Source organism: Mustela erminea, chromosome 4 (genome assembly GCF_009829155.1).
Source record: "Mustela erminea isolate mMusErm1 chromosome 4, mMusErm1.Pri, whole genome shotgun sequence".
Lineage (NCBI taxonomy): Eukaryota > Metazoa > Chordata > Mammalia > Carnivora > Mustelidae > Mustela > Mustela erminea.
This window is the reverse complement of record NC_045617.1, coordinates 69,286,869-69,304,261: the sequence shown is the minus strand read 5'-3', so window position 1 is coordinate 69,304,261 and position 17,393 is coordinate 69,286,869. Positions and strand designations below refer to the sequence as shown.

The window sequence follows — 17,393 nt, the reverse complement described above, 5'->3', positions numbered from 1 at the left end:
GCGCCCACGTAAAGGACCCAAAATAACCGACACGCAGAGTGCCCGAAATCAGACAGGAAGCCAAATAATCCGGGGCGTTGAGCTGCTTTCGCCTGGCTTCTAGAGCTGGGCGGCGGGCGCCGGGCCAGGGGTCGGGCGGCGAGGGGCGGGCGCGGCGGCCGGCGGGGCGTGGCCGCGCGGAGCCTATTAAAGGCGCGGCGGGGCTGCGGGGCCGGAGCGCCGGGGGCCACGATGGAGCGCAGCGGCAGCACGGGGGGCGGGAGCAGCGGCGGCGAGGGCGGCCGCCCTCCCCGGGAGGGCCCGGCGGGGAACGGCCGCGACCCGAGCGTCGGTCGCGCCGCCGCAGCGCCCGGGGACGGCCAGGCGGCTGAGTCCTTGCTGGCCCCTATGGACCTGGGGGAGGAGCCGCTGGAGAAGGCGGCGAGCGCCCGCACGGCCAAAGACCCCAACACCTATAAGGTGCTCTCGCTGGTAGGTCCGCGGCCCGGCCCGGCGCCCGGGAGGGCGGGGAGGGCGGCGCCCGGCTCCTGCGCCCCAAGCGCGGTCAGCACCCGCGACCCGGAGAGAGGCAGCGCTGCGGCCGCTCCTCATCGCCTGCACGCGCTCGCCTTCGGGCTCGCAGCCCTGCTCCCTGCTCCGTTCCTGCTCTTTGCCCCCGGGGGAGCCGTTCACGCTCAAGTGTGGCACGCATGCTTCTGAGGGCCCCGTTGAGGAAACCGGGCTGTGAAAATGGCCATCTTGAGAAATACTTCTCGTCCCCCAGCAGAGTACGAAGTTTTTAGAAAGGATAAATGACCAGCCCAAAAGTTGTTGGTATTAGGCAAGACCAACATTTTTTCCCCTTTTTAATCCTTTTGGGGGGCGACTCTGGGGGTAATATTGATGACTTTCTTTGCATTAACTGATTTCAGTTGAAAAGATTTAACAGAGTTCTTTAAGTGTTATCAGGAACTTTGGGAAATGCCTTTTCTTTTGGCTCTGCTTAGGAATTTCCTTGCAGCTGTACAGAAATCCATCAATATTCATGTTATGCGAAATGTGAAGAAACGCTGACGATTCTTTGTCCACTCTTTTAACAGTAGGTTACAGGGTTTTTCATGCTAACAAAAGTAGCCATTATTCCTCTGCTATTGTATTATGACAGTTGCAGGATCCAAGGTAAATTTGATGAAATGTGGCGGGGGGGGGGGGGAAGGGGGGAGTGGGGTTCATTCCTATGGTAGGAAATGCTGTGCTGACAGTCAGAGCCTGGGTTCTTGGTTTAGTCAGTAACTGCTGAGGCCTTGTATAACTCTCCCAGATCTCAATTTCTTATTTGTTAAAATGAGGACACTAACCTCCATTGCCCATTGCATAGGATTATTATGAAGATCCAATGGGAACGAAGTTTGTGGGGAAGTAAATTGAAAGTTACATGGAGACATAATTTTTAGTGCATTATGTGGGAGTAATATCACTTACCTTATGATTGAACAATGCTGTGTAGAGAATATCTTTTCTGATATTTGAAATCTACTTTCCTTTAATAAGCATTTCCATTTTGACTGTATTTTAGGTATCACGGAGATGTTACAATACTTTGAGGAACGAACATTCCTAGACTAAAGAGATGGTATCATATGCTCAGTAATTAAAACTTAAGCCCAAGGTTCAAAGAGTCACAAACCACATAATGTTTGTATCTCAACATATATTTTTGCATCAGAACTTATTTTGGTGTTTTGAGTCACCTTTTCTGTTTGTGTTAGTGGTCAGCCTTCGCTTCTATAACATGATCACTAAAACTATTTAGTATCCATATTTCCAGGTGTTTAGCACACTACCGGGTGTTCAATAATTGTACAGTGAATCTGTGTGCAGTTTTAATGTGAAATCATTTCTAGATGCCTATAGCCTTGGAAGGTTGCTGAATTGCCAGTTGCTATATTCAGGTTTTAAACCTTTTCCTACGCATTTCCTTATAGCTTCACAATAGGTATCAGCAAAGGTCTACCTTTGAAATGTGCATTTCAGTCTTTGACATGGCAGCATCAGCTGGCCAAACAGCATTCCATTGTGCTCTCATGATGTAACCAGGGTACTGGACATGGAAGTGTCTGTGGTCTTCCTTTCATAGTCACAGTCATGAATGATTCTTATCCCACTAGGTGGGGTCTTTGTTATAACATGAATCGTCAAAGAATTCTTACCTTATGTCTTCGATGAAATACTGTGGGACATTAAATATACACCTAAACTCATGGCAATGTTTTTGAAATCTTAATTAGTAACTCAAGTGAATGTGGAACCTTTTACTCATCCTTCTTTTTCTTCCCTACTTCAGTATCCTGCTTCTCCCCTCCCCCTCCACCCCAAAATGATGCCCTTTTTTTTTTTTTTTTTAAGATTTTATTTATTTATTTCACAGACAGAGACCACAAGTAGGCAGAGAGGCCGGTGGGGCAGGGGGAGAAGCAGGCTCCCTGCTGAGCAGAGAGCCTGATGCGGGGCTCCATCCCAGGACCCTGAGATCATGACCTGAGCCGAAGGCAGAGGCTTAACCCACTGAGCCACCCAGGCGCCCCAAATGATGCACTTTTAAAGGGAAAAGTCTCCAGAAGGAATTTGACAATTGACATCAGAGAGTTCTGGGACAAGTCTTCTAGAAAGGAGCTGCAATTACGGATTCCTTCTTTCAAGTTAAACATCCACACAATTTTCATAAAGCTGAAGAAATGGATTGACTGATTGCAGTTGGGGTTGAGATTACTAGAGGCTATCCACTGAGCTGGTCCTCAGCCAAACAGTTTCTCTCTAGCAGAGAAACTACAGAGTTGCCCTCCAGAGAGAATCAGTGGCAGCTTGGCATTTTTCTGAAGATATTTCAGACCATCTTAAATGATGCAGTAATGTGAGAGTGGATGAAGAGGGGAAGATCCTGTTCTACCCTTGCTTCTCCTTTGTACGGTGTTTGAGTCCAGGGAAAGAATTGCAGGCTCTAGTGGCTTTTGGCCCCGGGCCCTGGAAATGCTCATGCCCAGGCACCAAGCCAGACTGTGGGGAAAACTCAGACAGCAAGTAGAAGTATTACTCTGGAGATGCTCCAGCAGATGTGGTATATACTGGATGCCTTTCCTTAGTTCCAAATTAAATTTTGAACTGAAATTTTAACTTTTCACTGAGGTCAGACTTGAAGATTATTTGAAATAATCCTTACTCTCTGGTATCATTTTAGAGGGCAGAGAATTCTCAGCCCCAGTGCAGTACCTGTTTCCATTGACCAGTGAGTATGCCCTTCTACACCATTATTTTGTATTTGTGACCTTCTGCGGTGCTTATGAATACGGGTCCACCTGTGTGTAAAGGGCTTTGTGGTGGTGGTGGTTAAAGACCACTTTCATCTTTCAGTGAAAGAGTTCTTGGTAAGTGGCAGAGGTCGCCCTTGTTTATCAGAAGTTTCGGTATTAAAGTTACTAATTCGTATTCAAGTTACTAATTTAGTAAGCTTTTCTCGCCTTTTTACAACACATTACCTTATCTCTAAAATAGGGTATGGAGAACATTCAAGATAATTCTCTGCCCCCCCCCCCCTTTTAAAGGGTTTTATCTATCTATCTATCTATCTATTTAGAAAGCCTGAGCGGTGGGAGGGGCAGAGGGAGAGGATAGGAGAGAATGTCATGCAGAGTCCGATGTGAGACTCCATCTCACAACTCTGAGATCAGGACTTGAGCCGAAATCACAGAGTTCAGATGCTTGCTTAACTCAGTGAGCCAGTGGGTGCCCCTAATTCTCTGTTCTTAATGGGACTTGGAATCTGCATTGCTCTTGTGTTGTTGAAATGTAATATCCATCCAACCATTGTTTAGCATATTTCAAAATGACCAGAGCATCTTAGAGCCCAGATAAGTCTCCCACTTGACCCTTTTGGTATTTGTTTCACATGTTGTGAGAAAATGAATCAGACGTTTCTAGGAGGCAAGCAAGATGGTTGTGTTCAGCGCTGGGCCTAGGACAGCCCCTGATATTTGGTGTCACCTTTTGGTCAAATGAATGAATGCACTGCATTTTTACTTAGACCAAGGGGCATTTCACTTTGGAAAAGGGCCAGAGGGGAAGACTGACTATACAATCACAGACCATATGATCAGTTGAAAGTCATATGGCGCTTAGGTAGCCATTCAGGAGTAACGTCAAAACTGGGATAGCATTTCATTAGGGCCTTGGGAGATCGAAGAGGCAGTGAAGGAGCTATAAACAAAAGCTTCCAGCCAAGGCCCGCATGCCTTAAGACAGGCCAGACACAGCCTCTGATCACGTGGGTTCAGAAACGGGATCTGCCCACCCGCCATCCTCTCAGGTGCAGACAGCCCCAGTGTGGCCATCCAGCTCGCCCAGGTTAGGTCATCCTGTGGGTGCAAATGAGAGTCTGCCTCACTTGCACCGAGGCCCCTTCTGTGTTGGTGACTTTGCTCTCATACCCCACATTCAGTCCTCGTGGCTTTTGCGGGGTACTGTTTCCTTCAGCATTGCTTTCAGTTACTTCCTTTCTGCTCTGAGTCCCATGCTGGTCTCTTTCTCTTTCGACATTGGTACCTCTGCAGTGTCCGCTCCACGGATACACAGCCATCCTTTCAACACTGTCTTTATTCCCTTGCATTCCGCTTGTTCAGTTCACTCTGGACAACAGTTTTGCTGTCTCCTGCCTCCATTATATCCTATTCATGACTCTGAAGAGAATCCCTAATGGCTGTGTTGAGAGACCTTGTGTGTTCTGTATAATCAAGAACTAAGGACCACTGACCCATTTAAAATAGTTAAGGAATTTTTTTTTTTAAAAGAATTTATTTGTCAGAGAGAAAGAGAGACAGCACAAGCAGGGAGAGTGGTAGGCAGAGGGAGAAGCAGTCTCGCCACTGATCAAGGAGCCCAGTGTAGGACTTGATCCCAGGACCCTGGGATCATGACCTGAGTGGAAGGCAGATGCCTAACCTGCTGAGTCACCAGGCATCCTTATTTATAGAAATTTTTATCTATCGCCTTCTCATCTTCCTCCAGTTAACCTTTTTTCCGGATACCGACATGAGGGTAAATGAAAATAGTTTTATATTCAGATTGGGTTTGATCAATTTCATTGCAAAATATCCCTGTGACTTCTAACTCCTAGCAAATGTATTTCACCTGTATTGGGGTTTTTCAAGCTAAAGAACTTAATTGTGAATATATATATATATATATATATATATATATATATATATATATATGTATGTATGTATTTTGGTAGAGAAACATTTCAGATGATTCAAATGATTTAGGAATATATAAGCTTTAAGAATACAACTTGGAATTAGAGATCTACGTCTGGTTAAAATAAACATACCTTTATCAACTATGAAATATTACCAACAGAAAGTAAACAATGAGGGGCGCCTGGGTGGCTCAGTGGGTTAAAGCCTCTGCCTTTGGCTCGGGTCATGATCTCGGGGTCCTGGGATCGGGCCCCACATCGGGCTCTCTGCTTAGCAGGGAGCCTGCTTCCCTTCCCCCCTCTCTCTGCCTGCCTTTCTGCCTACTTGTGATCTCTGGCTGTCAAATAAATAAATAAAATCTTTAAAAAAAAAAAGTAAGTAAACAATGAGTTCAAGGCAGAACATAGATTACCCTTTCAAGCCCACGTCTTATGCAGCAAAAACTGATACTCAGAAAGTGAAATCCTTAGGCATCAAATAAAATCTAAGGTATGTATTTACCACAGGAATAATGTATAATAATATATTTAAAAGGGTTTTTCAAAGGAGTGACCAGAATGTTCAGCTACATATTAACTAGTCAGAACACTCTATTTCCTGAGTATTTTAGTTATTTGAGGTTTGATTATAAGACTTAACATCTATAATAATCTTTATTTTATTCTTCATTTTTAGTTTTTCTTAAGATTATTCATTTATATTTTTTATTTTAGAGAGAGGGGAGGGGCGGAGGGAGAGGAGAGACTCTCAACCAGACTCACCACAGAGTGGGGAGCCTAAGATTGGGCTTGATGTGAGGACCCTGAGATCATGATATGAGCCAAAACCAAGAGTCAGATGCTTAATTGACAGAGCTACCTAAGTGCCCCTCACTTTTAGTTTATATTTTTTAAAAATTTTATTTATTCTTATTTTTTTATTAGTGAGAGAGAGAAAGGGAGGGGCCAAGGGAGAGGGAGAGAGAGAATCTTAAGCAGGCTCCCTGATCTCACAACCCTGAGATCATGACCTGAGCCGAAATCAAGAGTGGGACATTTTAACTGACTGAACCACATACTCCTACTTTTAGTTTTTAGAAGGAGATTTGGTGGAAATGTAGGTGGTAAAAGTTCAGATGATTATTATTCACAAAGCACTTTTCAGTTTTGGAAAGCATTTTCCCGTATTTTTTTAATTGATCCTCAGCATGTCGGCAACTCTGGAACAGGAAAGTATAGTGACAATTAGTTCTCATCGACAGATTAGGAAAACAGGCTCACAGGGGTGCAATCAGGTTTCTCAAACTGCAGCATGCTTTAGGAAAACAGCCGGAAGCTGTTAAGGACAACAGATTGCTGGGCTCCATTCCCAGAGGTTGTGGTGTAGAGGCTTGAAATTGTTATGGGCTAAATGTTTGTGTCCTTCCCAAATTCACATGGTGAAGTCATAACTCCCCAATGTGACGATATTTGGATGTGGGGCCCTTGGGAGGTGATTAGACTTCCGCTGAGGTCCCGAGGGTGGGGCTGTCATGATGGGATTAGTAGCCTTACAGGAACGTGGAGGGAGAGGAGATGTGAGCTGTCTCCTGCCCTCCCTTCTCCCATCCCCCTCTCCGGCACAGCCCGAGAAAAGATCCTGTGAAGACCTCATGAGTGACAGAAGCCAGGAAGAAGAGTCTTGATCCTTGCCTTGCCCAAGGCGGATAGAACTGTGAGAATCTCTGTGGTTTAAACCACCGAGTCTGCAACATTTTGTCACAGCAATATGAGCAGACCAAGATAGGAATGGACCCAAAGACTCTCCTAACAGATTAAGTAGCTCGAGTTCTTTAGATGGACTTGGTTCACTTACTCCACTTCTAGAAACAGTGGGTCAGATTTACAGGCGAAAAGTTGTAGCATTTGGGAGTAGAAAACTCTGATAACTAAAAGGACTTAACTACAGACTTTTATTCTGGGTTAATGGCTGATGGCATCCCATTCATTTGCCTTTTTTGCGTTGTGATGTCAATATCACATGTTACTCTGAGCTTCCAGTGTCTACAAATTTGGGGGAAAGTGGTTTTCATCTTACTTTGAGTGCCCTTCTGAACACATTTTTAAATGCACTAGACTAGGAAAATGGAGAGGCCTTATAGAAAGTCATTTTGGAGGAAGTGGATTTTCACAAACATACCTGTTTTGTGGATGGATCATCTCACTGTGTCTCGTCTCAGGGACTTTATGTAGATTTAGGTGGCAAACATTCTATCACAGGTGTGGTCCTTCAAGAGCATCCTATCTTGATCTTCCGGAAATAATTCAAAGAAGGTAGCTTGTTTCTAAAGCTGATTTCTCTCGCTGGAAAAGCTTTGTGACATTAGCAAGCATCTGGGGTATGTGGTCTGTCACAGAGAGACAGTTGCAGCAAGGAACTCATTTTTACCGAGGTGCTGTGCAGCAAAATAAGTACAACTGTCATTATGAAATGTTTCCACACAGAGTCTCCCATTGCTCCAGACTACCTTTATTTTGAATAAAATATGTTTTATAAGCAAAAGACAACACGGTAGAACAAAGTTTCAAAAGCCAAAATATTTCAGGCAGCAGTTGTCAGACTGTGGTGTGTGGGTCCTTGGGGAGTCCCTAAGTTAAGCCTTTCTGGGGGATCATGAATTCCAAGTGATTTAATAACAATAGCATGAGGTCCTTTGCCCTTTTCATGGGGCTGACCTTTATGCTGATGGGATTAAAGCAATGGCCCTGCTGTCCCCTTAGCCGGGATCCAGGCAATGGGTGACTAGACCAGTAGTTCTGCACTTGGGATTATACCACAAAGAAACCAATTATGCTTAAAAGAATGTACTAGATAAAAGCAGTAAAAATGTCCTCAGTGAGGCAAGTCTTACTAAATCTCAACCCTGAGTGACAGATCTCTTCAGTAGGTGTGAGATGGGAAGTACTTGTCCACAATCTGCTGCACACTGAAGAGCTGTGGTTTTCTGGCGGGAAACTCTGTAATTGAGCTGTGAGCTGAACTAGCTGCCTTTTTTCACAGAACATTTTTATTTGAAAGAACAACTGACGCACTGTTATTCAGGCTTTCGCATTTGGCACACATTTTCTCAAAATACATAATGTTAGCTTGTCTCTTCAAGGAAAACAAATTAAGGTATCTGTTGCTCATGATAAAACCCAGTCTTTTCAGCAAAAATTAGAATTTTGGAGAACCTGTATCTTCTCTTGTACAACTGATAACTTCCCAGTTTTTAAAGACTTTCCAAAGAAGGGGCGCCTGGGTGGCTCAGTCAGTTAACCATCTGCCTTCGGCTCAGGTCATGATCCTGGGATCCCGGAATCCAGCCCCAGCATGGGGCTCTCTGCTCATCAGGGATGCCTGCTTCTCCCTCGCCCTTTGCCACTCCCTCTGCTTGTGTTCTCTCACTCTCTCTCTCTTGAATAAATAAATAAAACCTAAAAAAAAAAAAAAAAAAAGACTTTCCTGAAGAAATTGATGGAAATAGTAAGGAGTGTGGGTTTTTTTCCATAAGGTGTAAGACATTGTGTCAGCATTTGGAAGAACTACATAACTTGGTAAACCAGTATTTTCCAAGGGACCAATGGAGGATTTATTAAACTATGAATGGGTGCAAGTTTCATTCAAAGTGCAAGGTAGACTATTGGATTTTAGTGTTATCATATGAAAAATATATTAATATTGTCTCAAGTTTTATGTTGTATTTTGCCTTTAAGAGATGACCACTTGTAGAATTTTGGTGTGGTTTTAAAGAATGTCCACAATTATGTGAAAAAGGCTTCTTAAGATCCTCTGTAGGGTTATAAAGGAAATCTGAGACCAGAAGTTTTAAGAATATCGGCTTTAAGGAAAGGTATACATTCAGTACTATTTTAAGAAATGAGGGGTTTCTGGGTGGCTCAGTCAAGTGTCTGCCTTCGCCTCAAGTCATGTGATCCCCAGGTTGCTGGGATCAAGCCCCACATTGGGTTCCCTGCTTAGCGGGGAGCTTGCCTCTTCTTCTCTCTCTGCCTGCTGCTCTCTCTGCTTATGCTGTCTCTGTCAGATAAATAAATAAAACCTTAAATGAAACTTAGAGATATAAAAAGAATCAGCTAGTTATGACTTACTCTATGTAAGATCATTTCTAGATTTCAAAATACTTCTACATCTACTGTCTGGTTTTGGTCTAAACCACAGCTCTGCCATGACCTCCGTGTTAGAGATGAAAAATCATGGCTTAGAGAAACTTGGGGGACTTTCTAAGAATTCCTCAAAATTCTATTAATTTTATCTCTGTACTTTATTGATAAATAGTTTTGAAGTCAGACAGATTTCGGTTTAAATCCCGGAACTGCCATTAGCTATTTGCATGTTGGCAAATAACTTAAGTGTGCTGACTATCAGCTTCCACAACAGCAAAATAGTGATGATCCAAACGTAGGATGCCATCAAGGAGAATTAAGTAGCATATAAAAATTGGACCCAAAATGTGCCCTGAATAAGTGGTCGTTTTTCTTGGGATTACCAATAAGCTTCAGTGTGACCAAATTCTTTGTTTTTCCTTATTCAGACAGCACGCACTTCCTTTCTACCCAAAGTGTAGTCAGCAGGCTGGAAGATCAGCGTCACCTTCTTGGCCCTTGTACACAGTGCAGAATCTTGGGCCCCACTCCAGACTCACAAAACTAGAATCTGCACTTGAGCGGATCCCCAGGTATTTGTCTACACATTGAAGATTGAGGAACAGCGCTCTGTAAGGATGATGAATGGGTACAGAAGGCCCACCAACCCGAATTCCTCTAGCTGGGGTGCCCATTCAGCTTCGTGCTTCCCCAGATTTCATACATGAGGCTGTGCTTCAGAAAAAATTTCTCAGTGTTCCTTAAAGGGCTCCCCTGTGTTGGCTTTGGGTTGAAATGGTGCAACTGCTCGGTTGCCTTTGGCCCTATTCTTTCCTTGGACCTCAGGGTTCCTTGATTAATGGTGCCTGTTGAGGGGTGCCTGGGTGGCTCAGTTGGTAGGCGGCTGCCTTTGGCTCAGGCTCAGATCATGATCCCAGGATCCTGGGATTGGGCCCTGCATCCAATCTCCCTCTCCCCCTGCTTGTGTTCCCTCTCTCACTGTGTCTCTCTCTCTGTCAAATAAATGAATAACAAAATATCAAGTAGCCCATCACCCTTGCTGTGCTTCTGGACATGACATACAGGGTCTCTAACCCGCCTCCACATGTATGGTTTCTGGGTCTCAGGAATATCAGGAACTGACCTGTACTCTCATTTGCTTCTTGTACTTGAACTGCCTCTTCCTTACTCTGCCCTGGCTTGTTCTTTTAATTGTCCTTTATTGCTCTCTGCAGAGCCAGTCTTCTGCCTTTGCTGATAACATGCAGATTTCCTTCCAATTCAAACATCCATCTATCGGAGTGTCAGGCAGATTTCACTTCTGTGCTGCATCATCAAACAGAGCTCTTCATGTCGAGAGTTTCCATTGCCAGTACCTTCTCAACCATCCACAGCATACTTGACACAAAACCAAAACAAAGAAATCTTGGAGCAGGGCTTTTTCAGGTGTTTTTGAATCACGTTCAGTGTCCTTGGCACAGAGTTTATTCCATAATACTTCGTCATTCAAACACGCTGGTTTGCTATGAATGCCACCGGGAATCACTGAGATTAGAATCTTCTGGAGGCTAGGAAACAGGTGAATGAAGTTTATTCAGGTGGGAAGGGTGTGGTTAGCATTATGAATACTACGTGGGTCTTGTCTCTTGAATTAACAAGAGAACTACAGAACAACTCGTACACTAAAAGGCCTTACCGATCAGCTCCAAAGAAGTAAATGTGAGGAATGTTGATACATAAGAGTATCGACACATTTCTCATCTCTTGGAAACTTGGAGAAGAGAACAGTGATTTTTCTGGGCTGATTCAAGCATGTCTTGAGGGACAGGCAAGTAAAGAGTCTGAAACTTGGAGTCACAAGAATTAGCTGCTGTGTGACCTTTGAACATTGGCTTTGCTCCTCTGACTCTCAGTTTCTTTAACCACAATTCAAGGGTTTTGGATTAGGTGGCTTTCTTCTAGGTCTAAAATCTTTGTATAGTATAGAGAGCTTGTAGTATTTTCTTCTTGTTATAAAAATACTGCATACTACAGAAAATTCAGAAAATGTGGGCAAGCATAAGGAAGAAAATAAAGATTGCATTCTTATTATCTGCTAGTAATAGTTTTTTTGTTTGTTTTTGTTTCCTACCTCAGGACTTTTCTTTGTGTGTATTACTTTTTTAAAACAAAAATGGGATCATACAACAGATACTGCTCCATTTCCTTTTTTTTCATTTATATTCCATTATTAGATTTTGTTATTGCTAGACAGATTTTTTATCTTTCAGGAATAGGGTTTCAAGACTTTTATTTTGCTAGTTCATGGGGTCATCTTTGAAAGCATCTCTGCTGATACTTCAGACTTACTCAGTCCTCAAGAATTAAAAAAAAGGTTTATAACACTTTTTTGTTTTTGTTTTTGTTTTATTTAGTCATTCCTGAGCCTCACCTCCACTGCTCAGGTCTCTTACAGCTGAACAGTGAGTTTTCCTAAACGTCACATACAGGGTAGGTGCATAACTCTAAGCTCAGTCTTCTTTTTGCCTTTCTCATTGCTTCAGTTAACAGTGTTACCAGATGGGGGCTGGGCACCAACAGCTTCATCCATTTCCAGCGGTGCTGGAGGCGGGTGACATACTGTGTCAGTCACTAATCAGTCAGTATTTGTGAAACACTTAGAGCAGACCCTTGTGGGTGGTAAGAGCTATTGAAGTATTTGGCGATTTTTATAAGTGCCTCTATGGAGTTGACTCTTTGTCAGGCTCGATTTAAGCACTCTTCCTCCTTGGATTGGCGCCATTGCGTGATGTAAGAGGGAGCACACGCAAAGGCTGGTAAGTCCAGTTCTGGGACCCATAAGTCGGTGGGACTCTGTGTCCCTTCTGTAGTGTATGGGACATGCATATATTGTATGCCTAACTTGGACTTAGATATTTGAAAGACTCAGATAATTTTCAACTTCTGCTCTTATGGTACTATGCCAACTGAGAGTTAGCCAAGATCTCCAAAGATGCCTGTTCCACAGTGTCCTAGCTCTGCTGAACATACCTTCTGTTATAGTCAAGAATTGCACTGTTTTCCAGATACATTTTGTATTGATTATTTCTGTTTCGTACCCCAAGAGTGATTTTTTTTTTTTACCCCCCTTTCTCTTACCTGACTACTCTCCCTGGGATCCAAGACGAAGCGGTCCTTAGCTGGTTGTTGGCTCCGTCTCCCCCATCCCTGAAGCACTCAGTTGCCTCTTACTCATATAGAGGTCATAGAGTTGAGCGCTAAAGAGCCAGACTACTGGAGTGGAAACTCATCTTTGTCCAGAACTTCTACGTGCCCTTGGGCAAGTCCCTTAGCTTCCCTGTGCCTTGTTTCCTCACCTGCAAAATGGGGATAAAAACAGTAGCTAGCTACCTCATTAGTTTAAGGATTAAATGAATTAATATACGTAAACTTATTAGGAAAGTGTGTGAGAGAGTGTAGATGCTAGATTAGGGTTAATTGTTATTGTTAGGGTGGGGTAACTTATTTAACTATTTCGAGTTCCTACTGTGTGACCAGTCAGTCTCCTGCGAGAAGCCGAGAAGCCGGCGTCTAAGTGGCGGTTGGGGAAGGGAAAGACTTCCTCCTTGTTCTCGTGATCCATTCCCGTGATCCATTGCCGTGATCCATTGCTGCAGGACCAGACAGTTATCAAAGAATCTGTAAGACTGTCTCAGTGATAAGAGCTGCCTCAAAGCCTTACCCAAGGCCCTAAGGGAGAGTCCTGAAGGGAAGATGGCTTAGTTACAGAGGATGAACGTGCCTTGTGCAGAAGAGGCTTCCGAAGGGGGTGGCTCCAAGTACGAAGGCCCTGGGATAGCTGAGCGTGGTCCTTCCCAGAATTGGGAGGAGACCAGGGCCACTGGTAAGGAGACGGGTGTGATGTGTGACGAGGCTGGAGAGGGGGCCTGGGGCCGGGTCCAGGCAGGGCCTTGCAGACTGCCATATGGATTTTGCTTTTTGTTTCAAGAGCACTTGGAAATCAGTGAAGTATTCTTCTGTTTATTTTTATTTCTATTTTCATTGTTAGTGATAAAGTTTGATGTACATTTTGGACTGATCATTTTAGCTTTAGTGGTAGTGATGAGGGAGCAGAGGGCCAGCTGAAGGCTAAGCAGGAGCTGATCCCACCCCGCTCCCGAACCCCGCATGCAGGTGGGATCTCTATGACATTCCTCAGACACTCCTGCCTGCCCTAAAACTAAGGGAAGGAAAAAAACAAATGGTTAACTAATAGAAATCATAGTCCAAAATGGCGGGAGCCTCTGTCAGTTCACAAAATGTCTTAGTGATTTACAAGAAAAATGCATTCTTATCAGTAACCTAACTTCCAGAAGGAAACTGGCAACTACCTTCATGTTAATGCTTTATTAGAGGGAAAAACAACCTGAACTTGACAGTGGATTCCAGTATCTTGTAGGTCTTCTACAACACATAAAAATTCTTTAGAAAACCTCCCTTTTCCTTACCTCTCCTAACTCCCAACTGTATAATAGGTCACCCCACTTAACTGGTGCAGCAGCTTTCTGCCCACAGGTCGTGTGATTTAATAAAGCTATCGTGTTGTCCCAAAGACATCCCAAGAATTCAATCATCAGCTCTGGACCACACCCCACCAACACCAGATCACTGGCATTCTAAAACTACATCAGTGGGGACAAATTAAAGAGCATGGTGGCTGAAGAAAGAATATGCTTTTACTTTTTTACTTGGCTGTTTCATAACTACTTTCTATTTTTGGCTAGGTTGTAAGTTCCACAAGTAGCTATTCAAATTAAAATTTACATAAATTAAAGTTAAGTAAAAAGGAATTCAGTTCCTGTCACACCAGCTACTTTTCAAGTGTTCCACGGTGAAGAGCTAGTCACTACCAGACTAGGCAATAGAGACAAAGAGAACATTAGCATCTTACAAACTTCTGTTGCTAGAAGGTTGTGATATTACAGGATTGGCTTTTTTTTTCACTTTTATAGTTATTCTAGCAAGTAATAATGAACATGTACATAGAAGAAATGTTCTTTGTTCAGGAAACATTGGTTGGAACAAAAGAAATTGCTCAAAAGGTTTACTTTGTGAATGTTCTTACAAGTGTAATTTTAGGATTTTTTTTTATCCAGATGATTGAGTGTAATTAAGTTGGCTTAAGCCTAAATATACGCATTAAAAAGTTACACATTTCTAAAATTATGTTCCTTCCTAAATTATAAACCCGTTTATCCCTTACCAGTTTTTTTAAAGTTCTGTCTTAAGTTTCCACTGTAATTGAGATTAACTGTGGTGTTATCTCCTTGTTATTCTCATTTCCTGTCCTTGGGAAGACTTGCCAGGAATCCTCTGGATAGTTGTCTTTTTTGTTGTTCCCTCCCCCCACACGCCCCCCACCCCCACCAGACTATCTTTCAAGAATAAATACAAGTTGCTCTCGTCATTATGGTACAAAAATTACTTGGTGTTGGGGGGGAGGCAGAAACCAGTCACAGAAATTTACCTGAGCCCAATGTCTTTTCTCCATCTTTTGTGTTTTATCTCTGACCTACCATCTGCGAAGGCAAGATACCTGCCTAGGCAAGAAAAACTGGCTTTTGGATAAAATCCATGGCTCCTTACCTTTTAGCCCATCTGTTTTGTGCTTGGCCTGGGGGTAGAAAGGGCTTTCCTGTCCCATAAATGAACTACTTTTCCTGTCTCTTCTATCTCATGAGCTTAACTTGAAACATTTTTTTCTAAAATTATTTAATAGTACTTTTAATTTAATGACTCGTATCTTTCTTGACTGTAGCTTCAAAAGAAATAAACCTTTTTCATGATTATTTTGGGAGTGATTACTTTTTCCTTGAAATCCAGCTGACTTAATTTTAAAAAAAGGTTTGGGTTTTTTTGTTTTGTTTTGTTTTGTTTTGTTTTGTATTTAGGAGATAGAGAATTAAAAACAAATGAATCCTCAAAATGGAAACTTCTTTGCCTATATTCAGTTTAGTTTAGATTATGCCTTTAGATTATGCCCTTGGGGTGTGTGTGTGTGTGTGTGTTTGAGAGAGAGAGAAAGAGAGAGAGAGAGAGAGCCCTTGCTGTATGGCCAGCATCCAGTCAGAAAAACAAACACCATACTTGGTAATTTCATCAAGAGAATTTAATATAGGGGCACCTGGGTGGCTTAGTTGTTAAGTGTCTGCCTTAAGCTCAGGTCATGCTCCCAGGGTCCTGGGATCAAGCCCCACATCAGGCTCTCTGCTCGGCCTGAGGCTTGCTTCTCCCTCTCCCATTGCCTCTGCTTGTTTCCTTCTGTCACTGTCTCTCTCTCTCTGTCAAATAAATAAATAAAATCTTAAAAAAAAAAAGAGGGAGAGAATTTAATATAAGACATAAGTTGCAAAGCTGTTGGAAGGACTGAAAGCCAAAATGGACTGGTGTGGCAATGAGGCAGCCCCATAAAGGGTAACAGAAAGAACCTGCTACCACCTTGAGGGCAGGAAGGGCAGAGGGAAAAGGTTGATGAAGCCAGAGCTGGGATGATTGACATTTTGCATTACTATGGTGCATTTGTCTCAAACAATGAACGAATGCTGATAAAGCCTTATTAACTGAAGTCTGTGCTCTATTCCTGTTTCCTTAGTTTTCCCTGATGACCTGTTCTGTTTGTTCCCATATCCCATCCAGGAATACCACATTACTTTCTGTTGTTACATCTCTGTAGTTTCCTCTTGGCTGTGTTTCTCAGCCTTTTCTTGTTTTGATGACCTTGACAATTTTGAGGAATACTAGTCATGTCTTTTGTGGAATGTCTTGCAACTGGGATGTGTCTGACATTTTTCTCATGATTACAGTGGGAATGTTCACTTTTGGGAGGCAGACCACTGAGGTCGTGTTTTTCAGTGTTCCTCATTGCTAGAAATACTCCTTTTTGTACTTTTCCGTCCTGTACTCTGGAATCCTAGCCAACACTTTTATTAGACTAGAGTAAGTTCTACCTGGAGGGTGGAGTATCTACATAAATTACTTGGAATTCTATATGGGAGATTTGTCTGTTCTTCTCCACTTATTATTTATTCAGTCATTTGTTTATTTCAGTTTATACTTCACTGATACTTATTTAATCCTTTGGATTATAGTCCAAAAATCTGTATATCTTTGTATTTTTGCTCAAATTGTTCTGATTTTCAAATTGTTCTGGTTTTGGCCATTGGGAGTGGCCCTTGTGTCCCTTTGACCTACCCCATCACTGTGTGTGTGTGTGTGTGTGTGTGTGTGTGTGTATAACACTTTCTTATTTTCTGGTACTACAGAAAGTTTCTGACTTTCAAACTCATCTTGTTCTATTTTCTCTCCTAAATGTTTACTAATATTGTTTTCTTTTTGGATTAACAGCTTTTTAAAATTAAATTATAGTTGGCTTTTTTAAAAAAATTATATTTGACAAAGTCGCTTTAATTTCAAAATAGTGAGGATTACGATGTTGTGAAATGGAGACGTTCATACACTGGGTAATTGGATTGTAATTTTTTTTATTGAGGTATAATTGGCATGTAACTTTATATTAGTTCCAGTTGTACAACATGATGATTCAATACATAGGTATATTGCAAAGTGTTCACTACAGCAAGTCTAGTTAGCATCCATCATTACACTTAGTTACAAATTTTTTTGTCTTGTGATGAGAACTTCTAAGATGTGCCCTTAACAACTTTCAAATATGTAACAGAGTATTTTTAATTATAGTTGCCATGCTGTACATTAATTACATCTCCAGGACTTTTTTATTTTATAACTGAAAGTTTGTACCTTTTGTCATCCCTCCCATCACTCTGTGTGTGTGTGTGTGTGTGTGTGTGTGTGTGTGTGTGTGTGTTTAGCACTTCATTTACTTTCTGGTGCTACAAGATGTTTCAGACTTGGCAGTCTCATCTTGTTCTACTTATTTTTTCCTAAATGTTTACTAATATTCTTGATACTCATAACCAAAAGTCTGCTTTCCGCTTGAAAATTAGGAGTGGACTTCAGAAATGTTTGTGCCTAAATTCTCTGTGCCTTTACCAAAGGAAGCAAAATA

General features: G+C 42.4%; 1 protein-coding gene across 1 annotated transcript in view; it reads left to right on the top strand.

The window, feature by feature from the left end:
• Window positions 1-225: 225 nt before the first annotated feature.
• The window catches only part of ENPP1 (ectonucleotide pyrophosphatase/phosphodiesterase 1), a 70,529-nt gene continuing 53,361 nt past the window's right edge, over window positions 226-17,393 (top strand). The window contains exon 1 of the mRNA XM_032339503.1: window positions 226-471. Within this exon, the coding sequence (XP_032195394.1) occupies window positions 232-471 (240 nt within the window). The 5' untranslated portion in view covers window positions 226-231. The remainder of the gene's footprint in view (window positions 472-17,393) is intronic.